Source organism: Myotis myotis, unplaced genomic scaffold, assembly GCF_014108235.1.
Source record: "Myotis myotis isolate mMyoMyo1 unplaced genomic scaffold, mMyoMyo1.p scaffold_m19_p_4, whole genome shotgun sequence".
NCBI lineage: Eukaryota > Metazoa > Chordata > Mammalia > Chiroptera > Vespertilionidae > Myotis > Myotis myotis.
Window position 1 is genome coordinate 117,409,740 of NW_023416346.1, and position 27,551 is coordinate 117,437,290.

The window sequence follows — 27,551 nt, forward strand, 5'->3', positions numbered from 1 at the left end:
CACCCCGGATCACCCCCAGGATTAATGGAACCAACATATCCCAGGGTGACAGTTCCTCAGCTACTATCCAGAGTAGGGACAAGCACTCAGTGGTGGTTTTCCTTCTGGGTGGATGACCGCTAGTGGGCTAAGAAAAGTTGCTTTCCCGATTTTAGGGAGTCAAACCTCAACTCTAGCTATTTAGGTGTAGGAACAGCTCCAACGTTTTTCTAACTCTATGCTATTCAGCACCGTATTGCTGCATTAGAAATTACCCCCCCGCCCCGCCCCAGTTTAGTGACTTAAAAGAGTGGAGGGTTTGGCTGGGTGTCTCAAACGACTGTTGTCAGATGTTGGCTGGGGCTGCAGTTATCTAAAGTCCCAACTGTTGCTGGCAACAGGTGCTGGCTGCCCACAGGGAGTTCAGTTGGGCTTGACCTTGGAGCACCTACACATGGCTCTCCTGGGTCATATGGGCTTCTCAGAGCATGGTGGCTGGGTTCTAAGAGTGTGTGTCCTAAGAGGAGGCATCCGGAGGGCTTGCCATCTTGATAGAAGCCGCCAACTTTTTTTGCCCTAGCCCTGGAAGTCACCTGGTGTCATTTATACCAGCGGTTGCCAACCTTTCGGACCTCACGGACCACCAGTGGTCCACGGACCACCAGTTGGCGACCGCTGATTGATACTACAGTCAGTTTGTTATAAGCAAGTCACAAAGGCCAGCCCAGATTTCAGGGGATGGGAACTGTGCTCATGTTTAATTCACCACAATTCTCATCTCCAAATTGAATAGTCAGATGGTATTTTACTTTCCCTGGGAGCACAGGCATAAGCCTATGTGTGACTTTTCATATGCACAGGGACCCATTCTTATGATCCACTGATCTGCTCTGTTGAGTCCTCACCAATGAAGACCCACAGCAGAGATCTGTTTAGGGTCCAGGTAGAGGAGGCCAGCGTATTCATCATGGGAGAAAGATGCTCAGAAATGGCCTAAGCCTCCACATTTGGCTTTGATACTTGAGGTATACTTTGCATGTCAGAAATCACGTTAAACGAAGCCAGAGGTATCAAGGGCATGAATTAAAGTTTACAGTACTCTACTCTGCTTATCAGAGCTACGTGTCAAAATCCTACTGCAAAGCTGGATTAAAAGATGGGGCTTAAATGAAGTAGACTGTAAGGTCCACATCATCATCATTCTAATATTGCCTACTACTGTTGAAAGTTCCCTTCATTAACATGTGCTTTGCTGCTTCTTAAAATAGCTCCATAACCAAATGCTGCAATTCTGAAAAGCATGATAAAAAAGGTTCTCTGATCATACTCATTACTGAATATTTTTAGCAGAGCAATAATTAGGATGTGGAGGAAGCCGGGTGCCTCATTATAGCAGCAGAGGGCTTGGCTTCTTTCAGAGACCTACCTCCCAACCAGACAAAGCAAATCTCTCCCCAAAGCCAACTTTTAGTTACTCAGCCACAGAGGCCTCACCCTGTGGCTTCAAAGAAAGGGTGAGCTCATGTCACCAGTGTCGAAGTGATTTGTTAAAGTCCATGAATAGCCAGAGAATCCTCTTAACATTTCAGCAGGCATGGGTAGAGTGAAATAGCTGTCTGCTGAAAGATGGCACATACTTCTTTCTCACCAGAAGGCTCCCTGCTGCTCCCACCAAGGTGTTATTTCAGGTCCCCCCTTTCCTGCTTCGGGACAGCTCAGAGTTCCCCACCCACCAAAGCACCCTGCACAGCTGGGTCACTTGAGTGTTGTTTATACCCACGCATTTAGATGTTTGCATCCTCTGCCTTCCATTTGGTTTTCTGGAGTCCTCCTTTTTAGAAGGAGATAAAGGACGTTTTTGGTCTAGTGGGAACCCCAACTCTGTCTTCTGAGCTACAGAATATTAGAAACCGGATGTGTTGTCTTTAACATCAGCAGTGCCACCCTGCTGCTGATACTGCCAATATGCAGATGATCTCCAAAGAAAGCTCCAAAGGGACACCCTGGGAGGGGCCAGAAGACTAGAAAATTTACTCCCCCCCCCCATAGATTCAGAGAAAACTGGATTTGGAAAGGCATTTAGGGATCAATATTCATCTAGCCACTCATTCACCAAATGTCCCTATAAGTGCTCAATTGTCACCTGATGCTGAGACTATAGAAGAGAATGAGACACGAGCAGTTCCTTTCCTCATGTAGCTTATAGTCAAGTCGGGAAGGCAGTTATTGAACAAGTTGTTTTATAAAGACCTTGGAATAACTGAAGGAGAAGAGCAGTTAGTTGGACCTTGGTAGGGAAATAACGAACAGGAAGATCCAGTCAGGGGTTGAGAGATTTCCTTGAGGAAGTGACGCTAAAGGTGAAACCCAATGGATGACCAAGAGTCAACCAGGTGGAGTGTGTTTGTGGCAGAGTAAAGAGAGGGGGCCAGCCCTTTCAGGACACTGAAGTTCAGTGTGGCTGGACCAAGGCAGGGCAAGACTGTTGCCCAGTGCCATGGACTACAATTAAAATGGTACCCCCTACCCCTATGTAGCACAAGGACTTGGCTTAGGGAGTGAAGGAAGTGGAGAGCATCTGAGGTGGGACTGGAGAAAAGCACAGGGAACAGATAATGCAAGCTGCTGCAGGGCCAGGTTAAGGATTTGAATATAAATACAGAAGACAGTAGCCCAGCCAGCATAGCCCAGTGGTTGAGCATCAACCTATGAACCAGGAGGTCATGGTTTGATTCCTGGTCAGGGCACATGCCTGGGTTGCAGGCTTGATCGCTAGTGTGGGGCATACAGGAGGCAGCTGATCAATGATTCTCTCTCATCATTGATGTTTCTATCTCTCCCTCTCCCTTCCTCTCTGAAATCAATAAAAATATATTAAATACAGAGGACAGTAGAAAGCCAGTGAAGGCTGTTGGGTAGGCATATGACTTGCATTTTGAAAGACTGCCCTGCGATCTTGCTATAGGGAGAGTTAACTGAGAGGACCAAAAAAATGGCATCACTGAAGAGTAGTATTGAGGCTCTTGCTGTAATCTTTGCAAAAAATGGCATTAGATTGGTTTAGAATTGGAGAATGGAGACAATTGCATCAGTTGGGGAGACATTTACGAAGTAGATTGATGATTAGAAGGAAATTGGGTATAAGGAGTGAGGGAGAGGGAAGTGGCATGAATGAGCCCAAGGTCATCTTATCTAGCCACCTCGTTTCTCAGCTTTGGAGACTGAGGTTAAGTAACTTGCCTTCTGAGGCTTGAGAAACTTGCCCAAATCTACAAACCAAGAAGCCAGCATCATGGTCCCTAGACTCTTTCCATCATGCCGTCCCATGGCTGATGTCTCTGATTGAGTAGCCATAATCATACCAGGTAGAAAGATCTCAATTGCCAACAAGTATTTCAGTTGACACCTGTAAGCACAAACCAGCTTCTTGTCTTTGATAACATTTGTGATCTCTTTTTAGCCCTGTATTGGTATACCCATATATATCTGAGGACTTTAAGGAAGTTCTATTGTAATTTGGCATCCTCTGCTTTTTTTTTTTTTTTTTTTTTTTTACTCAGTCCCACGTATTCTAAATGAAAGGGTCTTTGAGTGGGGATATCACCATCCAGAGTAGAACAGTCTTAGGGAGATAAAATCATCTAGCACCCCACAAACATGTTTTTAGATCAGAGAAAACAAAAATAAAACACTTTTTCTCCTTTTCCTTCAGTATAACATGACACAGACTTCCTTGGGGAAGAAGGGGAGTTGCCATAATCTGACTAATTCATTGATTCAGTTTTATTCTCTCTTCATTTACTCATTTAATTTGCATTTCTTGAGCACCTTCCATGTGCTAGACCAGTGGTTCTCAACCTTCCTAATACCACGACTCTTTATTTTTTTTAAAATATATTTTATTGATTTTTTACAGAGAGGAAGAGAGAGAGATAGAGAGTTAGAAACATCGATGAGAGAGAAACATCGATCAGCTGCCTCCTGCACATCCCCCACTGGGGAAGTGCCCACAACCCAGGCACATGCCCTTGACCGGAATCGAACCCGGGACCTTTCAGTCCGCAGGCCGACGCTCTATCCACTTAGCCAAACCGGTTTCGGCATCCACGACTCTTTAATACAGTTCCTCATGTTGTGGTGACTCCCAATTTCATTGTTACAAATTGAACATAATTAAAGCATAGTGATTAATCACAAAAACAATATGTAATTACATATGTGTTTTCCGAAGGTCTTAGGCGACCCCAGTGAAAGGGTCGTTCAACCCCCAAAGGGGTCGCGACCCACAGGTTGAGAACCGCTGTGCTAGACACAGGGGCACTGATCTTGGTGCTGGGGATGCAAAGACAGTCAAGGCATAATAGGTGCTTTCAGAATGTTCTCTTTCTACAAGAAGACAGACATTGAAAATACTTTTGTTAGTGGAAGATGCTCTATGCAGTCGCAGGGGGCACCATTCTCATTGCATGTCCTAAATGTTGAGGATTCTGCCCAGGGGTGTCAGTAAAGACTTCCCAGAGGCATAACCTGGCAACTGGACGTTGTAGGATGAGGAGGAATGCTGTGGCTGATGTGAGCAGGGAAGGAGGATTCAAGGCAGAAAGGAAGGGCTGGGCATGAGCAAATGCTAGGAGCTTGGTGAGTGCATGGTGCATCCAGGTCCAGGATGATGAACACTCAGTGTTAATGGGAGAACAGGAGCATGCAGAACTGAGCCTTGGAAGAGTCAGCTGGGCCAGATGTGAAAACCTCCATGACACAGCAGGAGCTGCAACTTTTCTCTGCAAAGGAGGATTAAAGAAGATGGGTTAACCAAGTCCCCCTTACTTTTTCCTCGTAATCTCCCCTTTCCTATCTGAACAGGAATGTTCGTTCCAACGCAGAGAACGGAAGGCATCTCAACATCAGATATCATCACCAGAATTGTCCGAGACTATGATGTGTATGCCCGTCGCAACCTCCAGAGAGGGTACACAGCAAAGGAACTGAATGTCAGCTTCATAAATGTAAGTGTGCCACTTCTTACCCTCTGAAGACCACCAAATCACACCACTGTCGCCGTTTATTGAGCACTTACTATATGCCACGCCGTGTTCTTGGTGTTTTCAATCCACATAACAACCCAAGGATGTATTATCATCCCCATGTTACAGATGGAGAAACCAATGTTCAAAGGGGTAACATAAGTCAACCAAGGCACACAGGTAGTGAGCTCCACATTTTATAAAGGAACTGCCTCACTTCCCTCCCCTCCCCTTAATATACCTCTTTAGAGTTCTCAGGCCTGGGCCAACGGTTTCTGGGAGATCTGCTCTCATGAAAAGGAAGAGTTTTCTTCTGGTCCTAGCCGGTTTGGCTCAAAGGATAGAGGGTGGGCCCTTGGACTGAAGGGTCCTGGGTTCGATTCTGGTCAAGGGCACGTACCTCGGTTGCAGGCTCGATCCCCAGCCCCGGTCGGGGGCCAGGCAGAAGGCAATCAATTGATGCGTCTCTCTCACATCAATGTTTCTCTCTCTGTCTCCCCCTCCCTTCACTCTCTCTAAAAATCGATGGAAAAATATCCCCGGGTAAGGATTAACAACAACAACAAAAATAGTTCTCTTCTGCTCAGAGGGAAGGAAGGAGGGCAGAGGGGATGGAAAGCTAAACCCAGAGAAAACGCTTTCTTGTTCTAACATTTTTAAATTATCATTTTATTAAGACCTCACAGATGCTCACCAGACACCTTAAAAACAGTTTTTTCTTGTCCAGAGAAATTACAGCTGCTTAAATAAAGCCTAAAGTCTTTGGCTTCCTTGGGTATTTCTGCCATATTGTTCCCACAGAGCTGCTGTTAGCTTAATAATAGAGTAGCTGTTAAAACAATCTTTAAAACAAGCAAAACAAACTGTTAAAAAGCAAAGAGGGCAGCCCAGTTGCTGGAGGTGATGGTAGCAAGTCTGGACAACTGTATTTGCCTAGACTCCAAGGAGCCCAGGTAGTTGATTAAAACAAGAACTCTCTATCCATCCAGAATTTCAACCCCCCAAAATACTGTATTTTCAAAGAGGGATTTTTCCATAAAACTAGATGCTTAGAATTACGCACAGCCATAATTAGTCAGTAGCTTACACAGATTGGTCACTGCTCCCTTCACAATGCGGAAGGGCTCATTAATTGTAAATCAGGGATTATTAGTTGTCCCCACGAGACGGGGGCGGGGCAGGGTGTGTGTGTTGGTGGGCCAGGCTCTGTGGCTTCATGCAAGCCGGGCAACAAAGTGGAAAATGTCAGCTTCAAGTGGCACCAGAATACATGGCTGAAAAGAATTAAGTCAACGCGATTATTTGGTGTCTCATAGAGAATTAAGCCCCGGTTATTTAAAGACATTAAACCGATCTTTTAAACTGAATTCAGTCAACCATCCAAGCATGTCGAGCCATTTCCAAAAGTTCTCGCTCACGCTCTTTAGGCGGCCTGTGGCTAAGCCCCTGAGCTCAGGGAGCTGTGCAGTCGGCATGGATGCTCTCATGCCCTTTCTGTGACAACAAACCTGGCTGCAGCCTGGAGAGAGAGTCAAATGTGTTGGAGGGGCGTGTAGATGAGTCACAGGACCCCAGAGGTGGCCGGAACCTGCCGAGGGTCAGTCACCCTGTCCAAGTCCCTCCATGTAGGAATGAGGAAAGCTGAGCTCAGAGGATACCTGGCCAAGGCCCCTCAGCAAAGTAGAGGTGGAGGTGCAGCAGCCTCCCAGCCTTGTGACTCCCGATCCAGTGCTCATTCTACTGCTCTTTGCTGCCCCTGAGAACCATTATAATAACCATATAGTAAAAATAGCTGAGTGGCCCAGCTGACATGGCTCAGTGGTTGAGCATCGACCTATGAACCAGGAGGTCACAGTTCGATTCCCGGTCAGGGCACATGACCAGGTTGTGGGCTCGATCCCCAGTGTGGGGTGTGCAGTAGGCAGCCAATCAATGATTTTCTCTCATCACTGATATTTCTGTTCCTCTCTTCCTCTCCCTTCCTTCCTGAAATATATATAATATATATATAGCAAATATATATATATATATATATATATATATATAGCAAATATAGATATATATTGCAAATATGTATTTATTTATCTTAAAAAAGCTGAGTGGCAGCACATATAGCTCACACCCCACCCTGAGGCTGCAGTGAAGTTTGGAAAGTCTAAATCAGGGACTCCTGATCCAGTTTTGCAATCATCCAGGTGCCTTGAGAAAATCTGAAATCTGAAATGAACTGCAGTCCCGTGTAGTGAAGAAAAATGATAAAGCTTATTACCTATTTAGGAGAAAATGTATGATGATTTCATGGAGGGGAGGACCCCCTGTCTCATGTTATTTTCATGGTTTTCATACCACTGTCATCAAGTAACAGGATTAAATGCCTAGGCCACTTAGTAGCAATGAAACAGACGACACACACTGAGCTTTTACTAAATGCCAGGCTGTGCCAAAGCACATTCTTGCATTAGTTTATCTAATTGTTGCAGCTACCCTCTAGGGTAGGGATAATGATCCCATTTCACAGATGAGGAAATTGAGGCTTAGAGGTGCCATGTGACTTGCCTAACATACAATGCCTTCCAGGCATACAGATATTAGCACTGCTGCATAAAAGCTATAAGAAAAACAAAGCCCCAGTAAAAAGAAGCTATCAGGATAAGAGATTTCTTCACCACCAAGGAAAGCAATGCAGTTCAATTAGCTTCATGGAAAATACCATTACAATGAAAAGTTTAGCATAACACGTGAATTTCTAAGGCCCAGCAAATGACCGACTTTTTCAACCCATATTGGTTTTAACAGTGTCTCAGTGAAACAGCATATTCAGGAAGCCTCTGAGGGGCCATTCTATGTACATTTATCTTTTTGGCTAAGTCCCAGCAGAATTGGGGGGGGGGTTGAATATTTGCCCAATATATAACCATAATAAAGAGCAAATATATATTTTTTGGTTATTCTCTTATATAATCAAATTCAACTAAGACATTTACAAAAAAGAGACTGTTAAAACCAGTTGTACTTCACTTGTACATATCGAACAAGACTAATGATAAGTGCCTTTTCTTTTTCTTTCTTTTTTTTCAATTCTCAACTGAGGATATTTTCCCATTGATTTTTAGAGAGGGAAAGACAGAGAGAAATATCCATGTGAGAGAAACAGATTGATTGGTTGCCTCTTGCACATGCCCCCATTAGGGCCTGGGCCAGGGAGGAGCCTGCAACCAAGGTACATGCCCTTGACTAGAATCTAACCCAGGACCCTTCAGTCTTCAGGCCAATGCTCTATCCACTGAACCAAACTGGCCAGGGTGACAAGTGACTTTTCTAATAAGAGATGTACCTTCCCATCAATCCAGCTCTTGGGAAATAGTAACATCTGGACTCTTCAGATTAAGAACACAAGTTGAAAGAAAATAAAACCATTAATGTGAATGACTGACCTCTCTCATGCCCTCTCCGATAAATCCATTTTTCCCCTCCTCTACTTTTTGACCAGGAGAAGAAATACCGCTTTCAAAACCAGGTAGACAAGATGAAAGAAAAGGTTAAGAATGTGGAGGAAAGATCGAAGGAATTTGTTAACAGAGTGGAAGAAAAGAGTCATGATCTAATTCAAAAGTGGGAAGAGAAGTCAAGGGAATTCATTGGCAACTTCTTAGAACTGTTTGGGCCAGATGGAGCATGGGTATGTAATTATTTCACTTGGCCCCATGATGACGGGTGTTTTCAGTGTATCTTCTTTTTCACATAACTGTCAAGGGTGTCCCTTATCTCAGTCCAATATGTGGCCTCCACTTTGGGCATCAGTCAGCCTGAGTGACTTCAAGTTCATGTCACTTCCCTATTTAGTTCCTGCTTTACCCCTCAATATAGTACCCAATAGTACCCAAAGCCAGCTCTTGTCCAGAGCTTAAAGCCATTTGGTAGTCATTGAATGTAATTACTGCAGAGGTTGGTTCTGTAGCTCATCTCAGGTTCTCAGTGGGAGATGATACAAAGCTTGACGATAAAGGTGAACTGAGTCAGTGGCATCATGGAACTTGTAAGACAAGGCTAACTGGCTCTTGGATCAACCAGGGGAGGAGGGTGCGAATGAAACAGCTGCCTTGGTCAGATTTTGTTACCAGAAACTCACCTCTTTCATTGGTTGGAAGAGAGAGAGAGGAGGTAGGATTTGGCCCTGCAACTATACCCATCATGCCCTGATTTCCCTGTTTCTTCTTTTTTCCCCTCCTGTTTTTTCCATAGCATGTATATGTTGGCACAAAAGTCTTTGGGGACTGATGCCACAATCTGAATCTTAAAACAGAAACTGTCAAGGGTCTCTTGCCTAAATTCTACAGAAAATTCTGAATGAAATATATGAGAAGGGAAAAGAAAATTCTGGAAACCACCTTGAACTCCCTTGGTATTTTCTATTGTATGTGCACTTCCAGAGTAAATAACCAACATTGTCAGCAGAGTTAATGAGGGTTCCTTGAAAGAGATACTTTTACAGCTAACTTCCTTTTAAAACAAAAATAAATGATTCCATTTAATTTCCCTGATTTTAAGTAGCCTAGATTTCCTATTATGACATGAGAAGTCTCTAACAAAATCCACTTCGCTTTAATTATTTTATTGATGGGTTGTCACTCCTGCCTCTCTGCTCATTTGAGCTGGTTCATTAGAGGATTATCTAAAAGTAAAACACTCAATTAGTAATAGAAAAAGAACAACGTTTGAGAAATGGGAAGAGACACTTTGCTGAAAGCCTAGTGGTTTCTAAGTGATTATAGAGGGGGGATATCGCAGGCCATCCATGTCCTGTTGGTTGAGTCTGCAAGGGGCTGCTTTAACCCTTGTTGATGGCTAGAAAGAGATGGCAAGAGTGGAGGAGCCAGGGGCTGGGTTCCTTTTCCTTCTCCCTCGGGCATGTTAACATTTTCGCTCAGGTCAGTTGAATTCATGGGACAGTATGAATGTCCTTGTGTGTGCACAGTACTGGGGACCAACATGAGGACAAAGTGCAGACCCTGTTCTCTGGTGTTCCGTGGTCTCTATAACATAAAGTCTGAAGTTCCCTATTAATCTGGTGTGTAATTTAGTGGTTCTCAGTTTCACAACTAATCTTCAAATGCTGAAGAAATAGCTAGTGGTTTGTTAATGAAACCATGTAGGTATTCATGTGCTTATAGGGACTCAGAAATGTGTCTGCTGAGAAGCTCTGGTGTTGTAACTCAAGGGGGAGGGTGTTTTCTCCATATGGAGTGAGCAAAGGCAGGGAAGGAATATCATTTCATAGAAACTGTGTAGTAGACCCTAGTTTCAGGCTCCCAGTGAGTAGTGTGTTATACTACAACTAATAGTAGCTGGAATTATTCTGGGGTGGGGTGTCTGGTGACAGCGAGCTGAGGTGATTTTTAAGAAATGAAACCCAGCTTAGAGACGGGAGGTTTTTCTTTTTAACGCTTGCTATTAGTGTCAAAACTGTTATTAACATTAATTTACTGTATCAGCCAGACTTAGACATTACTTTTTTTCTGTTGACATTAAAAGTACAGGAATAGTTACAAGGATGTTAAACGCCAAGATAAGTAATTTGCTTTTCATGAATATGCTATTACTATAATAATTCTTTATTTGTGAATTTAGGACTGGAACTCATTTCTTAAAATAGAGGACCCACATTATCTGAAAATACAGTACTGATACAAATAACCCAAACTTGAAAAGGCAGAAAATAGAAGGATTTAAGTTACAAAATTCATAGAGCCTTCCGGCATTTGCAAAGGATATGGCATGGCTCAAATCTTCCATATCTACATCGATCTATATTGCTCTATATGATTAATATATACAAATAGATATAGTTCTGGATACAAAGCTTGGTTCCAATTTGATCTTTGATGGATCAAATTTAGCAGGCAGACATGGTTTGATTGGCCCTCACAGACTAATCCTGGTATATTTGGGGAGGACAATCACAAGGATATGAATACCAGAAGGTGGTGGGGCCATCTTGGCAGATGGCTACCGCAATTTGAGCAAGCAATCAGCTTCTCAATCACTAGAATAGACTATCTATTCCCATTTATTGTCTCATTGGTGGATTATCAGAGCCCAAGATATCATTTTTCAATCTCATCACCTACCACCCTATTTATTTAAGTATAGTCATGCACCACATAAAGATGTTTCAGTCAAAGCTGGACCACATATATGATGGTGGTCTCATAAGATTATAATGGAGCTGAAAAATTCCTATCACCTAGTGATGTCATAGCCATTTATATATATAAAAGCCTAAGCAACCAAATAACCGAACAACCGGTCACTATGACATGCACTGACCACCAGGGGGCAGATGCTCAATGCAGAAGCTGCCCCTGGTGGTCAGTGTGCTCTTATGGCCAACCTCCTGAGGCCAGCCAACTTCTCACAGTCCCTCCCCCAAGCCGGCAGGCCCCAATCGGACCCCATTGGGACTGGGTGAGATGGCCCAGATTGGCCCCGATCACTGGCCAGGCCGAGGGACCCCACCCATGCACGAATTTGTGCACCAGGCTTCTAGTTGTAGTATAACACACTACTCATGAGTTTGTGGCAATGCTAGTATAAACAAACCTACGGTGCTGCCAGTCCCATTAAAGCATAGCACATACAATTAAGTACAGTACATCATACTTGACAGGACTATGTTACTGGTTTATATATTTGCTATACTATATTTTTGTCAGTAGTTTATAGTCGTTCTATTTATAAAATTTGTTATAGACATATGCTGTGTTACACCAGCAGCAGCTTCATACATCTCATGTCTACTGGGTCTCTTGATTACATTATTTCATCTTGAACTCGATTTACTCTGGTGTTTTGTCGTAACGTGCTGTACTGGCCTGTAGCCTAGGAGAAATAAGCTAGACCAGGGGTGGGGAACGTACAGCCCGTGGGCCGTATAAGGCCTGAGAAATCATTTGGCCTGGCCCTGCCAAGGCATTAGGGGTGAGTTAATTAAATGTTTGACCAAATAGAGCAGGCTCATTTTTAAGTTGATAATTTTGTATGGCCTGCAAATGATGTTATAAATATCCAAATGGCCCTTGGCAGAAAAACGGTTCCCCACCCCTGGGCTATCCCATAGGGCCTAGGTGTAGTAGGCTACACCATCTAGATTTGTGTAAGTGCACTCTATGATGTCTACACAATGATGAAATTGCCTGTGACATTTCTCAGAATGCATCCTTGTCGTTAAGTGATACATGACTGTATGTGCTTGATTCTTGTAACCTCTTGACATTCTCAAAAGACAGCCTGTAACCCAAGCAGAGCGACAAAGCGAGGGGGTGTCTCTTTGAAAGACACTATCAAGGGAGGGGCTTTAAAGAAGTTAAATTTTGAAGCTTTGTTGCCATGGTGGAGGCAACACCATTCACTTCTGAGGTATTAAGTGGCAAGCAGCCAGGACTGAGGTAGGCTGAATCAGCTTTCACAGTTAGGTTTTACTGTAGGGCCTTCCTACTGAAAGTTGTTTTTTGTTTGAAATATCTGAATCCAGAGCAGACACATTCTATTTAAACATTAGTGCCCCAACCACATGTGCTGTTTTTTAAAAGACATGTATTATTTTGAATGGTCTGCCACTATATTTCTTCGTTGACTGAACACAGAGAATCATTTCCGGTTTGAAGTGAAAGTGGGTCTATTCCGTTTTACCATGTGAATGTAGACCCTTTCCTTGGAGCACCAGGAGACAATGACCTTAAGCCAAGTGCAAATTTCTAGTTCATCCTGGACCACAAACTCCCTCTGCCTCAATTTAATCAGTCGGCCAACCAAACAGGCCTTTGCCATCTGACATATGAGATTACCTTTAAAAAAAAAAAAAAAGGCTGACGTTGTGTTTTAGAAAAAACAGATTTATATGATGGGAGGTCCATTGGTGGTTGCTAGATGCAGGGGGTGGAGGGGTGGGTAAAGTGAGTGAAGGGAATCAAAGGTACAAATTTCCAGTTATAAAATAAGTAAGCCTTGGGGATGCAATGTACAGCATGGTGACTGTATGTAATACTGTACTGCATACTTAAAAGTTGCTAAGAGAGTAGATCATAAAAGCTCTCATCACAAAATTGTGTAACTATGTGTGGTGATGGATGTTAACGAGTCTTATTGTGGTGATCATTTCACAATATATACAAATATTGAATCATGTTATACACCCGAAACTAAAATATGTCAATTATGCTTCAATTAAAAAAATAAATGTGAGCATAGACTTTTTTCCCCCTCTATTGTTTACTCCTGTATCCTTAAGGCTGAGATTAATACCTGAACCATACATAGTGTGCTATCAGGAAATATTTGTTGAGAGAATGAATGCTCAATTTTCAGACTTTTCATGTCAGGAAAACCCTCCATAATACTTTGTAATAAACAAAACGTTTCTTTTCAACTTCTATCATGAAAATATACCATGCTAGTAAAACAAAAACAAAAACAAAAAACAAATCTGTGTGTGTGTATGTGGTGTTTGTGTGTGTATGTGTGTGTGTGTGTGTGTGTGTGTGTGTGTGTGTGTGTAGACATATATAATGGGATATTATTTGTATCTACCACATTTTGTTTATCCCTCCATTCGTTGGTAGACTTCTGAATTGTGTCCACCTTTTGGCTATTGTGAATAGTACTGATATACACATGGATATACAAATATCTGCTTAAGTCCCTGCTTTCAATTAAGTGGAATTGCTATATCATGTGGTAATTCTAGGTTTTTGTGTTGTTGTTTTTGTTTTGTTTTGTTTTAGGAACTGCTGTGCTGTTTTCCACAGTGGCTGCACCATTTTACATTCTCACCATAATACACAGGGTTCTAATTTCCCTCTATCCTCACTAGTACTTGATTTTTAATATTTTTATAATAGGCATTCTAATGGCACTGCTAATTTTTAAGACTGTTTTTATCTTCAGAAAAGAAATATAAATTTTAGTTTGTGGATTTGAATTAGATACCCCATTTGAGTCTTTTTGACAGTGGTTTTAAAAATTGTCTTCCAACAAATGCATAAGTAAAACATGAATAATCATGGGAAGCTTCTTACTATGTAAGTGAATGATTACATAGCACTGATCATGACAAGGGGCTCACTTCCTGGCTGGGTAGCCTTGGGTAAATTCCTTTGCCTCTCAGTCACCTACCAGGGGTGTTGGGAGGATGAAATTATTTTTTAAAAATATATTTATTGATTTCAGAGAGGAAGGGAGAGAGAGAGAGAGAGAGAGAGAGAGAGAGAGAGAGAGAGAGAGAGAGAGAAACATCAATGATGAGAATCACTGATTGGCTGCCTCCTGCACGCCCCACACTGGGGATCAAGCCCACAACCCAGGCATGTGCAACCCTGGCATGTGCCCTGACTGGGAATTGAACCATGACTTCCTGGCTCACAGGTCGACGCTTAACCACTGAGCCACACAGTCCGGGCAGGAATAAGTTGTTTTATACATACAGCCCTTTAACAGTGCCTGGCAGGCAGGTATCAGATACTGTACGCCTTAGTTGTTTATCCACAACTGAAACTCTCTCCTTGAGTTCTGTTGTTTCCCAGAGGTCCAAACCAGATAGGATAACTAGGATATTTTTTGCTTCTTTTTGGGCAGATATGTCAGAATATATCTGAAATACTGAAATCTTTAAAGACATCTGTGATGACATTTAGTGCCTTGGTGGATGTTAAGAATTTCTTAAAAGGGAAAACTTTGTAGGAGGGGCAAAATACTTTCATATGGACAGGACTATAAATGGTATTATTTTCTTGGGAGAAATCTTTATAAATGGAAACCTCTTGATACAGTAAAAGACTGAATTAAAATACCTTTTCTCTTTGAAAATGCCATGCCAGGTCTTCATTATTTGTTATATTTCTAAAGTGCTTTTCTTCCCAGGAAGCTCATTACAAACTGTCTCCTGACCTGATTCAATTCAGCTTCTTTGTAGGGGAACCACCCTTCAAAAGGCACCAGTAACAGATCAGAGAGCTTGCAAATCGAGACCCAGAGTTCCTTTGCAAGGATATCACATTTTATGAAGTGCGACACCATTGTTTATCATTAAGGATTCAAGTGATTTCATCTCCTTAGGCAGAATATTCTTGACTGGCACAGCACAGTCAAACCGTAATAGACAAGTCGTAGATTTCCCTAGAAAGTGGGCTTCTAATGGAAATGCTGATAATCCATTAACAGCAGGAGGGCTAATGGCTGCCACTAAAAATACACTTAAAGATTACAGTAATAAAAACACATATTTTAAAGTGCATGCTAGAAGTTCAAGGATTTTTTTTAAATGTTGCTGTTAATAATAGGCCACCCTCTCCTTTTGGTATTTGATTTTTGTCTTATAAATGGGCTTCATCTATAGCATTTTTTTTTTGTTTTGTTTAATTTTGAGAGGAGTTGGGTCTTTTGGCGGCGTTACCAGTACCTTTAATGGAAGGTGAATAATTGGTGTATTTGTAGAATTGTGGAGTTTTATATCTGGAAAGGATCTTAGCGATCATCAAGCATCTCTATTATATCTGCTAGAGGAGATTTGACATTCTAAAAAGTAATGGGCTAGCCCTAGCTGGTTTGGCTCAGTGGATAGAGCATCGACCTGTGGACTGAATGGCCCCAGGTTCGATTCCAGTCAGGTCACATACCCGGGTTGTAGGCTCGATCCTCAGTAGGAGGCGTGTTGGCAGCCAATTAATGACTCTCATCATTAATGTTTCTATCTCTCTCTCCCTCTCCCTTCCTCTCTGAAATCAATAAAAATATATAAAAAAATAAAAGGAAAATCAGTGCAGGGGGAACTGATGATGTACCTGAGGTCTTAACATTTTCTCATGCCATTATAGCAATGCCCTTCAGCCTAATCTTGCCTCTGTCTTCTCTCTCCCTACAGTTATTGCTTTTTTTATGATGATAAAATATGTGTTCACTACAGAACTATTTGAAAATAAAGAATAAAAGGAGACTAAAATACCTGTGACATTCAGCTGCCACAAATGTTGGTATAATCTATATATATAAAAGTCTAAGCAACGATTATGACCAGTCAACTGAACGATTGGTCAACCAGTCGCTATGATGCACACCGACCACCAGGGGGCAGATGCTCAACGCAGGAGCTGCCCCCTGGTGGTCAGCATGCTCCCACTGCCAACCTCCCGCAGCCAGTCAACCTCCCGTGGTCCCTCCCCCTGGCCAGCCCTGATCAGCCCAATTGGGACTGGGCAAGAAGGGCCCCCATCAGCCCCGATCGCCGGCCAGGTCGACGGATACCACCCATGCACAAATTCGTGCACCAGGCCTCTAGTTTTAAATAATGTCAAACTCCATTTTCTAGCAAGTTTTAATGATATATAAGGGAATTCCGTCCGTAGTGGTCCTGTCTCGTTGGTCATTTCTGGTGACCTTTTTGCTTCTTTCTAGAGCATATTTGTTGAAGAGCTCCTTATGATTAGGAGCAATATTTAAGCACAGGCCCATTAGGCTATATTTTTTAAATAAATGTACCAATTGAGAATAATTTAACAAAGAGACGAAAGTTACCTGCAGTCTCTCATCACCCAGAGTTCTTACCATTAATATTTTCGGGGTATTGCCCCAATCTTTTTCCTATCTACATGTATAGGGTGTAGTTCATATAGACAGGAACAAGATTGGGGCAGTACCACAAAAATATTAATGGTAATGAGATGGTAGGTTTATAGTTGTGAGTATAGAAGACATAGTTTATTCTTATATTAATTATTAATTATTATATTATTTTCCATATGAACATCTGCAAACTTACTTTTGCCCCCCCACCCCTGTTCATATAACCTTTTACAAAATTGGGATCATGCAGATCATGTTGTAAAATCATTTTTACTTTGTAACAGCTCATGAACATTTTCTCACATGATTAAATATTCTTTAAGGACTTGATTTTCATCAGCTGCTTAGTATAGCCTCTCAGTTGTGCAAGATTTCTCTCATCTATTTAGGGCGTTTTCAGTTTTGTCTGTTATGACACTGCACTGAATATCCATGTATACAATAAACATTTACTTACATCTCTGATGATCTCTTCAGGAAAAAAGTATTTGCACCTATTTCCAAATTACCCCTCACAACGGTTCTATTTTACCCTTCCACTAGCAGTAACATGCATGTGGTCTTGTTACTAAACTCTCACCAACACTAGCCATTGCAAATTTTTAAAAATCTTAGGACAGTGACATCACCAAGATGACAACATAGTGGTTATTTATTTTGCTCCCCCCCCCCACACACACACAAGAAGAACTAACAACTATTTGTGGGCAAGACAACCCTGGGAGGAGCCTAGAACACATGGGTCAGGCTGAAGCATCCCCTGTACCAGAGACCCAGACAGATCACATTAGAAGGGGTAGAGGAGTGACTGTGTGCTAACCAACTGCCCCTCCCCTAGACTGGCACAGCACCATACCAAGAGGTCTCCCTGAGCCTATGGTTCCTTCAGTGGGAAAAGAGATCCCAGGGTGGACATCCAGCTCCCCCATCACTGTAGTCACTTCTTGGGAGCCACCACTCCAGTCTCGCCCCACAGGGGGATCAGTAGTGCTTGCCCTCAGAGAATCTCATGTTACAGAAAAGGGGGAGGGGTTTGAAACAATCAGCTCTATGATCTTGGCAGACCAAGGTCCTGCCTATAGCACCCAAGTAGGAGTCCAAGCCAGGATATTTGCTCATCTGCAGAGCCAAATCAGAGTGCAGTATGAACAGGCAACTCAGCAGGGTGTAGGGTGCTCCAAGTTGGATACTCAGAGGCTTTTATTACCCTGGAGCCTGGTCTGCCTCTTCCAGGCAAGGGACCTGAGTCATTCCTGGCCCGGCCTGATCAGAGTCTGGCCATAACACCTAGAAATCTGTGTAGCCCAGCAACACTGGACCAGAGTCCACCAGGTAGAACTGTTCAGGTAGAGCTGGCTCTCCCACTGTGCGCAGGCAGGGAAACTGACTCATAGTTCTGCCTATTTCTGAACACAGCCTTTAGCCTACCCAAGAGGGAACCTAATCAGACACACAGGAAGCTGCATAGCCCATCCAACAGCCCTGCCTACAGTGGCACTTCAACAGAGGGCACTGCCCACGTCTCTCCCTATCTACACAACAAAATCCATGGCCCCATCTAGTCATGGAATTCAGTGCAGTCTTGCCTGGTTCAGGTTCCCAAACAAAAACCATGCAGGCCCTAGGGCCTGTCCTGCTGCCACATTTGCTGGGTGAAATAAGTTAGAGAAAGATAAATACTGTATGATCTCACTTATTTGTGGAATCTAAAAGCAATAAAACAGAAACTGACCCATAAAGAACAAGTTGCCTGGCCGGCGTGGCTCAGTGGTTGAGCGTCAGCCTATGAACCAGGAGGTCACGGTTAAATTCCCGGTCAGGGCACATGCCCAGGTTGTGGGCTCGATCCCCAGTAGGGGGTGTGAAGGAGGCAGCCAATCAATGAATCTCTCTCATCATTGATATGTCTATCTCTCTCTCCCTCTCCCTTCCTTCTTCTCTGAAATCAATAAAAAAAATTAAAATTAAAAAAAAAAAAACACAAGCTAATGGTTGCCAGAGGGGAGGATGGGGGCGGGGGGAGTACAGTACACTCAAGGATGACTTAACTGTTATATGCTGATAAAAATGTGAATGCATGCCCTGGTATTAGACTCACTGGTATACATATCATCCTCCTTAGAGGGTTATTCTTGGGAGCCAAAACTGCTGCAATAGTAATGAGATGCAGACTGTTAGGTAGGAAGTGACCAGGGATAGAGATAAATCAGTATTACACATATGAGAAGGTACATCTTTATACCATTAATTCCAAGGCAAAGTAATTCCACCATCCTTCTCTTAAAAAGAGGGCATTATAAATTGGGGCGGGGGGGGGGGGTGCAGGTGGAAGAGGGAAGGGTTAAAGCTTTAAGGATTTATCAATGAGTTGGATGGGCTACAATGTCATCCAAGTCTCTAGGCTAGGTTTTGTTTGGTCTGAGTTTCTCAGGTGTGTCACTAGTGACTATTAGTTAGGTAATCTCTCTCTCTCTCTCTCTCTCTCTCTCTCTCTCTCTCTCTATATATATATATATATATATATATATATATATATATATATATATATATAGCTAATATGCAAAGTGTCCCCTTGGGAGTTCAACCAGGAGTTCGATTGCTCGCTATGACATATGCTGACCACCAGGGGGCAGTGTGGAATGAAGGAAGGCCCTGATTGGCCCTGATCGCCGGCCAGGCCTAGGGACCCTACACGTGCACGAATTTCGTGCACTGGGCCTCTAGTATCATATAAGCCTAGATTACAAACTTAAAGTTATAGACCTCAGCCACAATTTAAAATATATATACTTCAGAGAGGAAGGGAGAGGGAGAGAGAGAAACATCAATGATGAGAGAAAATCATTGATTGGATGCCTCCTGCATGCCCCACACTGGAGATCGAGCTCACAATCCAGGCATGTATCCTGACTGGAAATCGAACCGTGATCTACTGGTTCATAGATTGACGCTCAACCACTGAGCCATGCCGGTTGGGCAGTCACAGTTTTTGAGATCTCCATAGATAAAAACGAAATGTAAACAATTTTAAATTACAACCCTGAATCCTCCCCTCCATCTCCCTCAACCCTCCCCCCCCCAAAAGAAAGAGAAAGTAGAATAAAGCTCACTGGTAATGAATATTTAGTCAAATTTAGATTCTGTAATGTGGTAGTGGTGATACATCACTCAGTTACAACTCGAATTTAAAAGTAAGAAAACAAATGTGGTAAAAATAACCAGAAATGCAATAACCTGCTATTGTTTACACAATAAAAGTATGTTAACGATAACATCAATAACCTAAAATGTGAGGAGGAGAAGTGAAAGCATAAAGTTCAAAACAGGGTGTTATAATGTTAAGATATTCTATGTAAGCCTCACAGTAACCACAAGAGAAAGACTTGTAGGAATTACACGTGAGAACATGATGAAGAAGTCAGAGCATGCTAACCCCCAAAGATGCTACAACACAGAACTGTATGCCTTAAGCTTCCAAAGCGCCATCTGTCAACTACATCTGGGAAACAATTGTTTTAAGTTGGGAGGCTTAAAAAATCTTTAAGTCTGATATATAAAAAGAAATCTCACTTCAGTCATTTTGCATTTGTTTGTTTACTCGTGATGCCGAACCTTTTTTACGGTTCATTTTTAAGTCTTCTGTGAATTGCCTGTATATGCCATATGCTCATTTTTCTGGGAAAGTTTTTACCTTCTTTTTTATGTTTAAGCTTTGTTTCTATACTAAGATTCATAATTTGCAGTTAAATGGTGCAAAAAAATTCCAGTTTTTTCTTTTGCTTTTATCTATTTCACAGTGGCTTTTTGGAGGTTCAGAAATTTTACTACAGCCAAACATTAGTTCCTTTCCTGTATGGTTTCTTTCCTTCCTTTTATGCTCATACCCAAAGATATTTCTAAAACACCAATCTGATCATACCCTTCCCTTGACTAAAATCTTCCAGGGGCTTTTTTTGGGGGGGGGGATCCCACCTCCTCCTGGTGCTCCACGTGCATCCACACACGCACATACACTCAGGCTTCTGGCCACGCCAAGCAATCATATTGAGTACTTTCCACTTAGCTCCCTCTGCTTGGCCAGTGAGCCCTCCAGCAGCCCACGGGCTCCCTCCATGCCTAACCCCCCTTCCTGTGCATCACCGAAGTCCCAGCTCAGACAGGACCACCTCCTGTGCAGCCCCTGGTCCCAGAGGTTCAGTAGTGGTTTGTAAAATAAATCACTCACACAACAAGCAAAGTCTAAAATAACCTAGTAGGAGCCCTAGCCAGTTTTGCTCAGTGGATAGAGCGTCGGCCTGCAGACTGAAAGGTCCCAGGTTCAATTCCGGTCAAGGGCATGTGTGTTGGGGTTGGGGGGCGTGTGCTGCAGGCAAAGCGCAGAAGGTTAGATCCATGGGCAGCTCGGGGCGGCCTGGCACGCAGGGGCTCCCCAGAAAGTCACTGTCAGGGGAGGGCTCAGTTCCAAAAGCACCAGGCAGCAGGCACCTGAGGTCCCAGACTGGAAAACCCATCTTACCATCCAAACCTCCCGCACCCCCACAGCCTCCCCCGCTCCCCACTCCCCATCCCTCACCCACCCCGCACCAACAAATGGCATCGCCGGCTTTCCAGTTTCACAGGCTGGAAACCGGAGTTGCTTGATGCCTCTTCCTCCCACGCCCCACAGCACATCTGTCTCGAGTCCTGCTGGTTCTGCACTCAACATGTAGCCAGACCACATGCTGCACACTTCCATTTCAGTGATATTTCAAAACCGCAGAACAGAAGCCAGATCTGTTGCCAGAGGCTGAGGAGGGGGTGACTAGAGAAGGGTCCTGAGGAAACTGAGGGCTGATGGGACATTCCTAGAATTTGTTTGTGGTGGTGATCACACAACTATAGGCATTTATCGAAACTCACAGAACTGCATGCTAAAAGGTGTTACTTTAAGTAAAGGACACCTTAATAATACCATGGGAAAAGAACAGACCGGGCTCTGGCTGGTTTGGCTCAGTGGAGAGAGCGTCGGACTGCGGACTGAAGAATCCCAGGTTCGATTCCAGTCAAGGGCACATGCCTGGGTTGCTGGCTCGATCCCCAGTAGGGGGTGTGCAGGAGCAGCCAATCAATGATTCTCTCTCATCATTGATGTTTCTGTCTCTCTCTCTCTCCATCTCTAAATCAATAAAAAAGAACATACCCGGATGCCAGCCAAGCTCCTGGCCATCACTCTGGTCCAAGGCACCATCGCAGTCTCAGATTCTCCTTGCAGCGGCTCCCGGCTCTTCTCCCTGCCCCTGCCCTTGCTTTACTGTGGTCTGCTCCCAGCACTGCAGAGTGGTCTTTTTAAACCCAAAGTCAGTTTGTTATTATTATTTTTTTAAATATATTTTTACATATGTCAGAGAGGAAGGGAGATGGAGGGGGAGATAAAAACATCAATTATGGGAGAGAATCGTTGATCGGCTGCTTCCTGCATGCCCCACACTGGGGATCGAGCCCACAACCCAGGCATGTGCCCTGAACGGGAATTGAACTGTGACCTCCTGGTTCATAGGTCGATGTGAGCCACGCTGGCTGGGCAGTTTGTTACTCTTTTGCTCAGAACTGCAGAGGTAAAGGCACTCTCCAGAGGTTTCTCTTTTCTTCAGCATAAAGGCTGAAATTCTCACATGGCCACCAAGACCCTATATAGCACACTTCGCTGGGACTTTTCTGGCGACCTCGCCCTCATGCCCTTCTTTCCATGCCCCTCCTCAGCCACGTGACTCCACTCCAGCCACCATGGCCTCCTTGCTCCTTCTTGAACGTGAACTCTATGCTCCCTTCTCGGGGTTCTCTGCCTGGACTGTACTTCCTCCTAATTTCCCTGCATGTGGCCTCCTCCCTCATCTCTTTCAAGTCTTTGTTCAAATAGCACTTTCTCGGGGGGGGGGGGGCGTCCCCTGAGCACCCCATTTGCAACTGCACCCCACTTGTCTCCATGCTCACATCCCTCTCTTTTTTTTTTATTTCCTTCCTCTGTCCATTTCTTTTTCTCAGACGATGGTTCCGTCTGACATCTTCATCTTATGTTGATTTTTTTGTGTGTGATGCCTCCTTATACAATAACCACGAGGACAGGGATTTTGGGTTTTCTTTCCTGCTACCCTTCCGGGATCCAGGACATTGCTGTTCGCCTGGCAAATAACAGCCACTCAGATTTTGTAGATGGAGGAGAAGAGGGCACGAAGGAGACAGTGCCAGGCACCAGCAGTGGTGGTGCCCTTATGTGTCAGCAGCTCCGTGGTCCTGAGTTTCATGCAGCTCCTCCCTAGAGAGTCTTGGCCAACATGGCCTGGAGTACAAGTCCATGTGGGGGCGCAGACGTTTGGGGGGCTCTCCTTTCTGCCTTTCCTTGCTGTTTTGCTGTGATCTCAGGTAACTAACAGATGCTTTCTCTCTAATTCCTCTGCAGAAGCAGATGTTCCAGGAGAGGAGTAGCCGGATGCTTCAGGCCCTGTCCCCGAAGCAGAGCCCCGTGAGCAGCCCCACCAGGAGCCGGTCCCCTTCCCGCTCCCCGTCGCCCACCTTCTCCTGGCTCCCAGTCAAAACCTCACCCCCCTCCTCGCCCAAAGCAGCCTCAGCCTCCATCAGCAGCTTGAGCGAGGGGGATGAGGATGAGAAGTAAAGGCTGCTGACAGACACAGGAGCCACACCACACAGGCTGGGGAGGACGGCGGGGACACTGGGGGTGCCTGGGTGGTGGGTGTATGAAAGGTTAAGAGTTGCAGGAGCTACAGCTTAGCAGGGAGAACCTGGGAAGGTCTGGAGACTTCAGTCTCCACTCAGCCCAACACCTGGGCCCTGCATGGAGGTTTCCAGCTGGACAACCTATAAACTTCATTAGCATCATGTAGAATTGCTGTACTTTAACCTTGCTAAGGAACGATGCAGAGCACCCCGGGAGACTTGCACCCCATGGGGTGCATCCTGCTTTGGTCTTTACACCTACCCCCACCAAGTGCACCACGTGTGGAAGCGGCTGTTCCCTCAACCCGCTACTTCCGGTTCTTAAGGGCCCTGCACGTTGCCCCCTGCCACCGCAGCTCTGCCAGAATTCACCTGTCCCCAATAGAGACAGTTGCGTCCAAGGCAAATGCCAACCTTCTCAGTTCAGCCACTGAGACCCAGCGTTGTAATGCATCTGTTCTTTCCTGTCCCAGAAATGAGAGCGCCACGGACGGCCTGATGTGCTCCTGGTGGTACTTTCGCACCATCGCATTGACTTCATTGCTTTTCCCTGTCACCATCATCTGTGGGAAATGCAATAAAGAACAACACTGTCTCGGAAAGGCCAGTGGAGCTGCTCTGCCTTGGCTTCCCCCATTTCTGACCAGTTAGCCGTTTCATGGACCTCAAGTAACAGTTTGATGTACCAAACTACGTAGTATACCAATAGGGGGTGCTACCTGCATGTGTCTGTTCTCAAACATGCCACCCAGGGTGCAGACCATATACAACCCGAGAATAGACTCCTCTCCTGCTCTCATTCTCACAACCCCGGTGAAATCCTCGGTCTCCAGGCCTCTCTGGTTCCCTTGTGACTTGGGCACTTCGACAGCAGTTCATCCTGGGGCCCTGTAGAAATGTCTGGACCAGCCAGGAAATCCAGGTGCTGGTCTCCTGGCTTCCCATCAGAGTTTGGAGTGAAGGGAGGCTCTGAAAGAGTTTCACGGAGCACTGTGGGAACTTAAGTTCTGAGCTCAGCCTTGCAGTGATCCAGGGAGTATTATACTCACCCCTGGCCTTAGGTTTGACAAACGGGATGCCGACCCTAAGCATTCCTGCTGAGTTATTTGAAGTCACTATCCCCACATCCCAGAGAGGGAGTGAGCAGGTAGAGTCCAGGCGTAGAACTGCATGCTGGGGTAGAAAAGGCATTGCCAGGCTCTCCCAGTAAAGCCAGAGACAGAGGCCTGAATCAGCAACTGGCAGGCAGAGCCCAACATCTTGTGACACAAACACCCCTCTTCAGAGGCCTTGGGGACTGGCTTTGTGGGTGACAAGGGGGGCAAGCAGTGAAGGAAGGTGGATGTCTTTCCCCCTTGTGTTGGGGTTGAACTACCTCCCTGCTTACCATGAAGCTAAGCTGGCTTGAAACCTCCTTGTTCTTGGCCTTTCCCCCAAGAACTCTGTCGAGCGCTCATGTGGGACAGAGAGCTGTCAGGACCATGGCCTGGGGGGAGAAATTTCCTTTTTGCAGTCAAGGCCTAGAGACCGAGGAGGTCTCTCTCTTCAGTGATGCACTCAGGGCAAACTGGGCACGCGTGCTTACTGCTTCAGTTGGGCGACACTCACAGCCAGGAAGAGAAGACGAGTGAGGCGAGACAAGGTGGTGAGAAACAGGGGAAGAGAAAAGAGGTGCCTGGAGAGAGGCCCAGGGCAGATAGACCCACTTTTACCCGAATCCTTCTCTGGAGCACATAGTGTGGGATTGATGTATCGGGCTGATTAGAAGTTTGCAGGCCTCATATCCCCTACGGACAGGTGCCACTTACGTGACTCAGATTCAGTGCCATCATAGCTGCCAATTATGGGAAATGCCCCATGCTTGAGATATTCCAGAGATGGGCCAAAATGATCCCCAAGTGGATTCTAAATCTCAACGAATGTCCCTCTCCTGACCGCTAGCAACAACACCTAAGGTGACAAGACTACTGAGAAGGGACGGGGGACGGGGATTCTGAAATCTAACAGTTGATGCTTTGCGGCCATCAGTTTCTTTCAGCCTCTCCCCTTCCCAGGACGAGAAGGGGTGGTTCTGTTTGGGCCAGTCAGTCAACAGCAATGGCCAACAGTGAGCCGGGACTGCAGTGAGGGATGTCCAAAGCATGATGCAAGCTTGAGGAGGTCAGCAGAAATGACCAAAAGCAAGGAAGGATTCTTTTTTTAAAAATATATTTTATTGATTTTTTACAGAGAGGAAGGGATAGGGATAGAGAGTTAGAAACATCGATGAGAGAGAAACATCTATCAGCTGCCTCCTGCACACCCCCTACTGGGGATGTGCCTGCAACCAAGGTACATGCCCTTGACTGGAATCGAACCCGGGACCCTTCAGTCCGCAGGCCGACGCTCTATCCACTGAGCCAAACCGGTCAGGGCAAGGAAGGATTCTTTTGCTCCAGAAAGGGAAGGATGCTTCGGACGGAGGACAAGAGCACACCACTTGGGGTTGTGGAAGGGGACAGGTTCAGTGAAGGAGGGTGAGAATGAGAGAGTAGTTCCTCTCCACTCACTGTCAAGTGTTACACCCCCACTAATAGGTGGAGAAAGTAGGCTTTCTTTCATGGACACCCAAAGTCAACGAGTACCCATGGGGGGTGTGGGTACCCCAGCCCCCTTGCCTCCCCATGTCAGGACTTCTCCATTAGCCACTACACCCTCCTCCTGGGAACCCTGAAATCAGATGTCCACCGTTCCACCAGCTAAACACACGGGGGACTTGTAATGCCGGGGTCACCGCGAATGGCTGTTTGTGGGAAGCCAGCTCCCGTGTACCAGGGCCTTACAAAGGTAAAGGGAATCAACCCAAGACTGAAGTTCTACCTTCTGACCTGCTCGGTGGAGAAGAGACCCAGCTGCGGGCTTGCAATCTTGCTCCACGCCTTAGGCCATAGTTCCTGTCAGTCCAGCCATCCCTGGAGGGAGGGACAGAAAGAGCGTGGGTTTGCTTTTTCTCCATCTTCAGGCCTCATCTGCGCACCCAGCCGAACCCTAGGGCAAGACACAAGATGGAGAAGCAGACGCAGCTGAGTCAGATGAGCCCCAACAGAGCAGAGGCATTCCTGTGCCTGGGGGACCCGTTTGGCACCAGTCTCGGCCATAAACTCATAAAGCGTTTGCACCTTCTCCTCTTGAGACTTGAGATTTTTGTTGCGTCATAGCAATGTGTTCCGGGACAAAGCCATAAGGAGCATACATACTGTAGACTATGCTGTACATATTAGACAAGATGACGATGACTATGTGGGTTCAAGGCTGACCTTATGCCCAAGCATTTGCTCTGGTGCTGAATCATGCAAACTACTGGAATCAGCCCTCAAACCTACCCCAACCCTTTCGCTCCCGCTCCCAGTCCACTCCTGCTCCCAAACGGAACACAGCATTCCCCACCTGTTTCTAAATAAAGGGATACAGAATTGCATTTTTGCTTGTTTCTCAAACGTGTGCAAAATTCCAGGCGTCACAGCTGGCCCAGCTCTGCCCAGCTGTGTCCCCAGCACTGAAGGCCGGGCCTCTGCGCTGGGCAGCACTGGGCAGAACCAAGGAGTTGCTAGAGGGCACGCACCTGACTTAAACGCTAGTTATGAACAGACCCGCCTGGGGGCGAGGTCACGTGGGGACCCCGGTTGGGACTTTGGCTTGTAGGCTCCCCTGCCAACTTGCTTGCTGGCCTTGGCCAAACCACTTCTCTGACCTCAGTGTCCACTTCTGTTGAATGAAGGGTTGGAGGGAATGGCTTCTGAAGCCTCCTTTGCCTGGAAAGGTCTCTAAATCGATGAGGCAGCCGGCATTGTCCCGAGGCTTCTCCAGCGATGAGGCGGTCACTCAGTGACCGTGAGAAAGTGCTTACCTCTCACGGAGTGGGTGCTGGAGAGGTCGCCTGGGGCCTTCACAACTGAAACATCCAAGTTTCACGCCTCATGATCCAGAATCTCAGGCTCCACCCACCTTTCTTACACCTGATGGAATGAATGCTTTTAACTTCCTTGGCAACATGGGGGCGTGGCCATTTCAACCACTTTTGCAGCTTTGGGAAAAAGCTCATTTGATCAGCTGGACGCTGACAGATGGGGGTGGAGGCACTAAATCAGGATCCCAAATGTCAACAATCAAAGCAGATCCCCCACCCCGACCCCATACACACACACACCCGGCCCATGTTCTGAGAATGCGCTCAGGCCCTCCACT

At 45.2% G+C, this 27,551-nt stretch overlaps 1 protein-coding gene across 8 annotated transcripts in view; it reads left to right on the forward strand.

Annotated features, from left to right (window-relative positions):
- PCYT1B (phosphate cytidylyltransferase 1, choline, beta) overlaps positions 1-26,777 on the forward strand; it is an 88,090-nt gene extending 61,313 nt beyond the window's left edge. For 5 of the 8 annotated variants that reach the window (XM_036305714.1, XM_036305711.1, XM_036305717.1 and 2 more), the window contains 3 exons: positions 4,843-4,985; positions 8,494-8,682; positions 23,053-26,777. In XM_036305714.1, the coding sequence (XP_036161607.1) occupies positions 4,843-4,985; positions 8,494-8,682; positions 23,053-23,265 (545 nt within the window). In that variant the 3' untranslated portion in view covers positions 23,266-26,777. The remainder of the gene's footprint in view (positions 1-4,842; positions 4,986-8,493; positions 8,683-23,052) is intronic. The other 3 variants (XM_036305715.1, XM_036305719.1, XM_036305716.1) reach the window with 3 other exon arrangements.
- Positions 26,778-27,551: the final 774 nt, after the last annotated feature.